General features: G+C 48.6%; 2 protein-coding genes across 2 annotated transcripts; both read left to right on the top strand.

Moving 5' to 3' along the window:
- Nucleotides 1-467: 467 nt before the first annotated feature.
- On the top strand, nt 468-979 carry LOC120648747. Its single transcript, XM_039925421.1, has one exon. The coding sequence runs from the start codon at nt 482-484 to the stop codon at nt 824-826; it is 345 nt and encodes a 114-aa protein (XP_039781355.1). The 5' UTR covers nt 468-481; the 3' UTR covers nt 827-979.
- A 6,398-nt stretch (nt 980-7,377) lies between these two features.
- On the top strand, nt 7,378-9,615 carry LOC120651900 (protein HOTHEAD-like). Its single transcript, XM_039929537.1, has 4 exons — nt 7,378-7,471; nt 7,573-8,214; nt 8,310-8,719; nt 8,796-9,615. The coding sequence occupies exons 1-4, from the start codon at nt 7,393-7,395 to the stop codon at nt 9,402-9,404; spliced, it is 1,740 nt and encodes a 579-aa protein (XP_039785471.1). The 5' UTR covers nt 7,378-7,392; the 3' UTR covers nt 9,405-9,615.
- Nucleotide 9,616: the final 1 nt, after the last annotated feature.

Here is a 9,616-nt window from a genome sequence, read left to right as displayed (position 1 = left end):
CTCTCGCCGTGCCGACTCATCATCCCCTCCAACAACCACTCTTCGCGAAAGGGCATGTTTCGCGAAAGGGCATGTAGCCTAGTGGTTACAAGAGCCTTGGTAGCACCTGAGGTCATGGGTTCGACTCCCCATGAAAGCGAATATTTTGGGATTTAACAGCGTTGTGCATTAAGTGGTAGGCGACAGGAACCTCAGCGTTGTGCATTAAGTGGTAGGCAACGGGAACCTCAACGAGGCGCCTATGGTGACTTTCGTCAATCTCGAGGATTTACTGGCTCAGTTTTCGAAGATACTCATACGGGTAGGATTTGTGTACGTGTGTTCATAGGGTGTGAGTACGCGTGCGTTGTAAGTGTCTGAGTTGTTGTACTGTGTAATCTAAAAAAACAACGACACTTCAACTTCCATCGAGCAGAGGACACACTGCAAACTCTGTCTCGCACTCACTATCTGTTGCGTTGATCTGTTGCCAGTGACAGTGATGGTGGCCGGAGAGCGGCCTGCTCGGTCGGGGGCGTCGGACGCGGCGTCGTGGTGCTGCGTGGTGGCGCTCGTGCTGGTGGTGGGGTCGCTCGCCGGCGGCGGCGCGAGGGAAGAGGAGGAGGGCGGGCCGCCGGTGGTGGTGGTTCGCGGGGCGCGGCTGGCGGCTCGGCGGCGGCCGTGCGAGGAGCTCTACGTGGTGGCGGAGGGGGAGACGCTGCACGGCATCAGCGCCCGGTGCGGCGACCCCTACATCCTGGAGCGGAACCCGCACGTCCACGACCCCGACGACGTCTTCCCCGGCCTCGTCCTCAGGATCGCCCCGTTCGCCGGCGGCCACAAGTAGTGAAAGGGATCGCGTCGGGCGAGTAACTGCAGAGGAAGGAACTCGAGCCGCTGCCGTGTCTCTGGAACACGACGCGTGCGACGCCGGGCGGACAGGAACTCTCTCTATCGGTCCCTTGCTTTCAGGCGTGTCATGTACATGCTGCATGTGAAACAGACTTTGGCTTGGCCTACGACTGTCAAGTGTGGACAGGAATAAGAAGCTGCCGGTAACCGTTCCGTTCCCTCTGTTTTGTTGTGCCATCCTGAAGCTCGAGAGGGCTCCAACTTTTCGATTCGTTTCTTTCGCGCGCGTCGACATAATCAGAGACGTATAACGAGCTCAATTATATTAATAAATAAGAAATGTAAAGACAATGAATGGTAATGTTTTTGTGAAACAGATGATACCAAGACATACACTCTGTTCGGCTGCAACTAGCCAACAATATTTATCTCCCACACCAAATTAGCACCAGCCAGTCAGTATTTTTCTCTCACAACAAATCAGTACCAGCCACAGCCAGCCGAACAGAGTGAGGTGTGCCAGCTTAAAAAGAAAATGCATATTTTGATTTACAGACAATGCATATTTTGATTTACAGACAGCCAACAGAGGCGATGAAGACGACAACCGAGACTGGACATGACAATTTGGTGAGGAAAACCGAATCAAGGCATATCTAGATGGTGGCCACTATCTAGATTGATATAAATGGACGTATCAAATCTATGCATGTTGTGATGGTGTAACACCCCAGGTGTTTAATTAGTTAAACCAAGGTCATTAGCACCAAATCCTGTACCTTAACCCAATGCAAGTCTACATGAAATAATTAGGATTTCAAACTCTTGTTGTGATAGATTTAAAATAATTTTCAAACCGTGGCTTAATTGAACTTTTTCCTGAAATAAAACTTGTAGAGTTTTAAGTGTTGAACAATTTTCGTGTTCAAATATTTTTAAGTTTTCATACAAAAGTCGAAGAAAATTTGAATTTAACTCGAATCGGGTAATAACGTACATTCGTCGGTTTTCAAATTTAACTTTTGAATTGGCCCCAAATGAAAGTAGGCCTGAAACGAAAGTGCTAGGGTTTGAAATTTGGAACAATTTTCGTATTCAAAATTTTTCGAGTGTTAATTGAAAAATTTGAGAAAGATTCAAATTTGAAATCAATCAAATCTCTCTCTCTCCCCTCTCTCTTTTCCTTCTCTCCCTCCCCTGCTCTGGGCCGAACGCCGAGGCCGCCGGCCACGAGCCGCGCCTCACCGTGCCTCAGCCCTCTCCGCCCCTGGGTTCTCCCGAAGCCTCTCGACCTCGCCACGCATCGTCATCCCCTGCACACACGTCGAGGATGGCTGCCGAACCGCCACGGCGACGCCGTGACGACCCGGCCGACTGCGCCTCGCCCCTTCTCGCGTCCTTGACCGCCTAGACCATTCCCGCGAGCTCTGAGCCGTCCTCACCCTTCTCTCCTTCCTTCCTGAGCGCGAGCGCCGAGCTCCGTTGCCCCTGTTGCCCGGGAACGGCCGCCGCCGCCACCATGGCCGCCGCCCCCTCCTAGGCCACAGCGGAGCCCCCTACTCCACCCTTCTTCACGCCCAAACGACCCCGTAGCTAGCTTCCTTGGCCTCCACCGGTGCTCCCCGACCCGCTTGCCACCGTCCAGCGCCACCGCACCGCCGCCGCCGGAGCCCCTGCTCCGCGGGCAACCCCCAAGCCGGCCTCCCCAACCCTGTCCAAGACCATCTACAGGTCCCTCTCGATGTCCTCTTGCTCCTCCCCTGCTCCCCCTCGCCGCCTCCTCTGTTTCCCAAACCGGCCAGGGACCCAAGTTGAAAAGAAAATAGAAGTCCAGGGGTCTTTGCGCAAAAAGAGATTATTTTTCCTTTTCTTTTCCAAAGCAGTGAACTTGTAAAATCGAGATAAATTCGTAGAAAAATCGGAAAAATGCAAACTCAATTGATCTGAGTTCCTTGTTATGATATCTACAACTTTCATTACATGAACATGTTTATTTTCTGTATATATTTTAATCTAGGAAAAAGATTAGATTATATAAACTATAATTATTCTAGGAGTTATACTCAGTATCTGTGTGTGATTTTTGGCTGGTAGGTAATACATGTCATTATTAGTTTTTTGTAAAAATTTGAGAACCAGTTAACACTTGTAACTAGATGAAACCCTAGTTTTGGCTAGATCTAGTAGAGTAGCTTACTTTTTATTTCTGGATGTTCTGTTGTAGATATATGTATGAAACTTTTTATGTGTGCTTACAATACTATATGAACACCACTTTCCAAGTTTCATTAATTTTAGTTTTGTGTAACTAGCTCTGTGATTTAATCTTTAAAAATGGTGCTAAATTGTTATAAATAGTTGTTATAACTGGAAAAATCTGAAAATTTTACCATGACTCGGTATTCAGAGGTTAAGCTAACATACAAGTTTTGAGAGCCAAAAACACTTTGTAACTCTCTGTACAAATTAGTCTTGTTTATGTGAGTGGAATTTTTCAATTTTATTACTCATGTTATATGTCTAGAAAAATTCTGATAAATTTAAAGTGTGTTTAGCTTTATGTGTAGACTCCTCTGTAAAAATTTGAGGTTCAAAAGTGTTATGGTTTAATCTGTGTAAATTCATCTTGATCCTAGCATGTTATCGTTAGTGTTGTTAAAGGAAACAACTTATGGGTGTTTTGGTCTATGATGAAAACTCCACCTTGACTTTCTGAACTAACTAATATTGTTTTCTACTCTATAAACAGTTGCCCAATAAAACAGAGAGTATGATGCTGCACCGCTTAACCTGAGTTGTTGGATTACAACTCTATAATGTCTTAATCTTAACTTGTTATCATCATCCACTCATGCATGTGCATTTCATATAGACACGACTACTCTCGCCGATGGTACGTACGAGCTGGTGCCTGAAGCGGAAGAAGGTCCCGGAGAAGCTCAAGTAAACTTCGCCGACGCCGTTGAGAATCCGATCCCGACTCCAGCAGCCTCTAACTAACACTGACCTAGTGTTAATCTCAGGCAAGCCCCGGAGCATGTCCTACTATTTTAAATTTATGCAACTTATTATTGTTACTATATACTTGTGCATTTAAGTTACAGGAGTTGATTGGAACCTTAGATGCTTGAACACTAGTATGTGTAGTTCGCTAGTTGGCTAGGCTAATGGTTCGGTAGAAGTCGAGTGATTTCCTGTCACTCGCGAGAACTATAGGAGTTGAATGTCTACTACATACTGCAACTATAAGGCTCACGGGCGGGGTTGTGGTACTTATGATGCCCCGTCTGTTTAGTGAAAATGGTTAAGGCCGCAGTGTGTGGTAGTGGTGGTTTAAGCATTTGAACGTACTAACCACATGCCGAGAAATATGATAATCGGTAAGCTTAAGTACCTGATTGGCCCGGCAAGTGGACTTTACTCTCACCTTCTTTGAACGTCGTTTCTCATGCATGCACATGCGGGTGCAGAGTCGTCGTACTCTGTAGTCGAGGACGGTGACCCTGATCCACAACCCGGAAAGAAAGGGGAAAAGTCGTGTGGGTGACTTATTTCCCATACGTGTGTGTTAGGTCTGCCTGGCCAGGTTAACAAATTCGATTCGAATCGTCCGCTTCTCACGATTTGGGACTGCTTAACCCTTCTACTACATAGAGTAAGAAGTGAAAGATGATGATGAATTTGGCTGGTTGATTGATGAAAGATAATTGTTTCCACCATGTATGATATTGGATAGATGCTCACTTAGAGTGGTAATTGAACTAGAATCTGGAAGCTAAAACCTGAATTTAATGATCTACTCTTTACTGCTTTTCGGCAAACAAACCCCTCAAGCCAAAAGCCTTGCATATCTAGATAAAGGGCTTAATATACCATTAGTCGGGTAAACCTTGCTGAGTATTAGTATACTCAGCCTTGCTTGTGGCTTTGTTTTTCAGGTGGTACATCTGAGGATGGATGATGTCATGTACGGCTTCATCATGACGTCTTGTTTCGTCGCTAGACTATCGTTCGTTTTCCGTCACTCTTAAGCTCTGTTATACTTTTATGAATTCAAACTTGGTTTGTAATAATAATTCAATTTCATACTCTATGCTGTAAAATTTGTGGAATGTGGCATTCTCTGGACTGCTTTGTCGATCCTGTTCAAGTGGTTTAATCGGGATTTTACCCGACAGCACTGCCGGATTACTCCGTTTTAAGTGCGTGTTAACCCTGATTGTTGTTTTGATGATGGTTAGCACGCTTAAGTCGGATTAATTTAGGCGGGACTGCCACAGATGGCAGACAGACATCCTTAGGGGGTGTTTGGAATGGCTTCATAAAACGGCTTCAAAACTGGTGAAGTTCAACAAAAAAAAAAACTAGTTTCGTCCAGCTTCTAGTTCAATTTAGCACAACTTCACGCTACGATACCTCGATTTGCACAAATCAAGTGGATTTGCACAAATCAAGTGGATTTGCACAAAACAGGTGAAGCTGAAACTAAAATAAACCTTTATTAGTAAGGACGACTTCCATCGTGCTGAGATTAGGATCAATTTTCCTTAGCCATCTGAGGTACGAGTTGTTTATTTTTCTCCACACGGGTTTCAAATGGCTTCAAATGGAGTCAGCTGGTTGGCCATATTAGAGTAAAATTGCTACATGAGTCCTCTACTCCAGCTCCTGTCATGTTGGCACAAGTGACTTTTGTCAACTAGATGTGCACATGCGACATGATTTTAGAGTTTACTTGAAAACAGCGATAAGCATACATACAACTACGCAAGTAACGTGCAAACAAGGGCACAGAACCAAACTTAAGTCAGTGAGATGACGAGGAGATAGTGAAAAGGGACAAAAACATAAGCTTTGCAAACGTATAATATCTAAAATTTTAACATTACATTATTAGTATAGCGTGTTTGGCTGCGCTTTTAGCAGGGCCCAATCACTAGTTGATAATAAGGAACTAGAGATTTTTCAAACGTAGTTTATCATTTTTTTTTCTCACTTTAGGGCCCGATGTTTGTATCTGGACCCTCCAAAGTAATGGACAGTTCTCGGTGAAGTCCATGTACGCCGCCCTAATGGATGAAACGGTTCTGCCAATCATCCAACCTCTGTGGAAACTAAAGATCCCGCTCAAAATAAAAGTTTTCATTTGGCTTCTCCATCGTGGTGTGATCTTAACTAAAGATAACTTAGCTAGGAGAAACTGGAAGGGTAGTATGCTATGTTGTTATTGTTCAGATAAGGAGAATATAGCACACCTTTTCTTTAATTGTTCCTCAACTAGTTTACTTTGGAGGATAATTTACACTACTTTTGGGTTGAGTCGGCCTAACATTGTGAATCATTTGTTTGGGTCTTGGCTGCGCGGGCTAACAAAATCACATAAAAGATTGGTTTACACAGGGATTGCAGCTTTGTGTTGGGCGATTTGGCGTTCCAGAAATGATGCTGTCTTCCAAAAAACTAAAAATCAAACATCCTTGCAGATTCTTTTCAGTGCCACTTATCTTACAAGAGCCTGGGCGATTCTTCACAAGGAGGAGGACAGGGAGGCCATTGCCGCTGCTTGTCGCATGCTAGAGACGGTGGCGATGGACTTTTATGCAATAAATGGGTGGATGTTTAGCAATAGGCTTGGCTTGTAATCCTTTCCCTACTCTGTTGCGATAAATGTTTGTAATAATTAGCCGGATACATCTTCATGATGCAGAGGCCGAGATTTGACAATTCCTTTATCTAAAAAAAAAGCATACCGAATTTACAGTCAGGGCAGAAAATTCCATGCTATGCTCTACAGTAGGCTACTCACCTTGGCTTATTAAAAAAATGTCCACATTACTCCTCCCAAGTATTGTAAAGTCCAGATAAGCTCCTAAACTATTTTTTAGTTTAGTTTATCATTTACTGCATAAATTATGACATATTATAAAAATATGTTAAAAATATTTAATATCATTATTTTGATAGGGTATAATATTTAGTAATAAATTAAACCTTGTGATACAAAATTGTAGAAAAAATAATGACGAAAAATTGTAAAATTTTTTTTGACAAACGTTGTGATGCCCACTACAATTGTGCAGAACCTTAAATTAAGATTCCACTTCCACTTGTATGTGGAGAAATAAAAATAAATAAATTATATTTGGAGGTAAATTGAACCAAATGACACTATAATAGGATACTAATCCGACGAAAGAGGTGGAGAAGATCAGATCAAACATAGAACACATGATTTGTTTATATGTATGAAAACCATGCACGTGCAAATAAAACAATCTCAAAGATCGGCAGGTAAACTCTCGCTCTTGCTGCTCACAACAAATTCGTCTCACTCATAATCATCCTGCTCTGTTTAAAATGCTCACCATCCCTCCAGCATGAAGATCATTCTTTGCAAAATCATCACATCCTCGATTCCTCGCAGCAAATCTTTACGCTGCGCAGTACATATATTTAAACATCTACTCCCGATCTACCCATGAGCTAACTTGGAATATATAAACGGGCCGAAGTTTTCTCCCATCTGATCGACCACCAGTGCTGCTGAATTCGCCGGCGACAATGGCGACGAGCTCGGTGGCGCTGGTTCTGGCCGCCATTCTTGCCTCCCTGTGCCTCGTCGTCGCCCTCTCGGAGGATGGTTCGTGCCGGCATCCGACTGCCGTGTATATAGATAGGTTGACGTGTTCAGTGTTCTTTTCAGGTTTTGGAAGTTAATTTCCATGATGATCGCGCGTGCAGAGGAGCTCGAGAACCTGCGGTTCGTGCGGCGCGCGCAGGACGCGCCCCTGGTGTCGCGGTACAACTACATCGTCATCGGCGGCGGCACGTCGGGGTGCCCGCTGGCGGCGACGCTGTCGGAGCACTCGCGCGTGCTGCTGCTGGAGCGCGGCGGCCTCCCCTACCGCAACATGTCCAACCAGCAGCACTTCACGGACGCGCTGGCGGACACGTCCCCGGCGTCGCCGGCGCAGCGCTTCATCTCCGAGGACGGCGTGGTGAACGCGCGGGCGCGGGTGCTGGGCGGGGGCAGCTGCCTCAACGCCGGCTTCTACACGCGCGCCAGCAACGACTACGTGCGCGCCGCCGGGTGGGACGCGCGCCTCGTCAACTCGTCCTACCGCTGGGTGGAGCGCGCGCTGGTGTTCCGCCCCGGCGTGCCGCCGTGGCAGGTCGCGCTCCGCGACGCGCTGCTGGAGGCCGGCGTCACGCCCGACAACGGCTTCACCTTCGACCACGTCACGGGGACCAAGATCGGGGGCACCATCTTCGACAGCAGCGGGCAGCGGCACACCGCCGCCGACTTCCTCCGGCACGCGCGCCCCGGGGGGCTCACCGTGCTCCTCTACGCCACCGTGTCCAGGATCCTCTTCAGGCAGCAGGGTACGCGTGTAGGACAGTGTAGGAGTGCGTCGCAGCTGACACGCACGCCCGATCGGTTCGATCTGCTGGGCTGAAAGAATTCGCTCCTATTACAGAGGGGGCGCCGTACCCGGTGGCGTACGGCGTGGTGTTCGCGGACCCGCTGGGGGTGCAGCACCGGGTGTACCTGCAGGACGGCGGCAGGAACGAGGTGATCCTGGCGGCGGGGACGCTGGGGAGCCCGCAGCTGCTGATGCTGAGCGGCGTGGGCCCGCAGGCGCACCTGGAGGCGCACGGCATCCAGGTGCTGGTGGACCAGCCCATGGTCGGGCAGGGCGTGGCCGACAACCCCATGAACTCGGTCTTCATCCCGTCGCCCGTGCCCGTCGCGCTCTCGCTCGTGCAGGTCGTCGGGATCACCCGCTCCGGTAGCTTCATCGAGGGCGTCAGCGGCTCCGAGTTCGGCATCCCCGTCTCTGACGGCGCGCGCCGCCTGGCTCGCAGCTTCGGCCTCTTCTCGCCTCAGGTGCTCCGGCTTAGCTTCATCATCAGTTCATCACCTCCTCCTCCGCCACCTTCCATACTGACAATGCCGCGCGCAGACCGGGCAGCTCGGCACGCTGCCGCCCAAGCAGAGGACGCCGGAGGCGCTGCAGCGCGCGGCGGAGGCGATGCGGCGGCTGGACAGGCGGGCGTTCCGGGGCGGCTTCATCCTGGAGAAGATCCTGGGGCCCGTGTCGTCGGGCCACATCGAGCTGCGCTCCGCCGACCCGCGCGCCAACCCCGCCGTCACCTTCAACTACTTCCAGGAGGAGGAGGACCTGGACCGGTGCGTGCACGGCATCGAGACCATCGAGCGGGTCATCCAGTCCCAGGCCTTCGCCAACTTCACCTACGCCAACGCCTCCGTCGAGTCCATCTTCACCGACTCCGCCAACTTCCCCGTCAACCTGCTGCCGCGCCACGCCAACGACTCCAGGACGCCGGAGCAGTACTGCAAGGACACCGTCATGACCATCTGGCACTACCACGGCGGGTGCCAGGTCGGCGCCGTCGTCGACGACGACTACCGGGTCTTCGGCGTGCAGCGGCTCAGGGTGATCGACAGCTCCACCTTCAAGTACTCCCCCGGCACCAACCCGCAGGCCACCGTCATGATGCTCGGAAGGTATATGGGAGTCAAAATCCAGGCAGAGAGATGGAGGAAATGATCAATAACTGAGTGCCTGTCTACCTGCTTTAGAGTAGATTTTATTTTTCTCCGGACATTTTACACTTCCCTAGAGATAGGCGCTAGTTCATTCCAAATCCTTCACATCCTTTGAGATGCATTACTCAGCATTTAGCAAGAACAGTGAAAAAATTATGCTGCAAAGGCATGATGGAAATAAAAGAATTTGTGATTTCATGGAATACTGAAAAG

Source organism: Panicum virgatum, chromosome 9K, assembly GCF_016808335.1.
Source record: "Panicum virgatum strain AP13 chromosome 9K, P.virgatum_v5, whole genome shotgun sequence".
Classification (NCBI taxonomy): Eukaryota; Viridiplantae; Streptophyta; class Magnoliopsida; order Poales; family Poaceae; genus Panicum; species Panicum virgatum.
The sequence above is the reverse complement of the archived record's forward strand: the minus strand, read 5'-3'. Positions and strand labels throughout refer to the sequence as shown.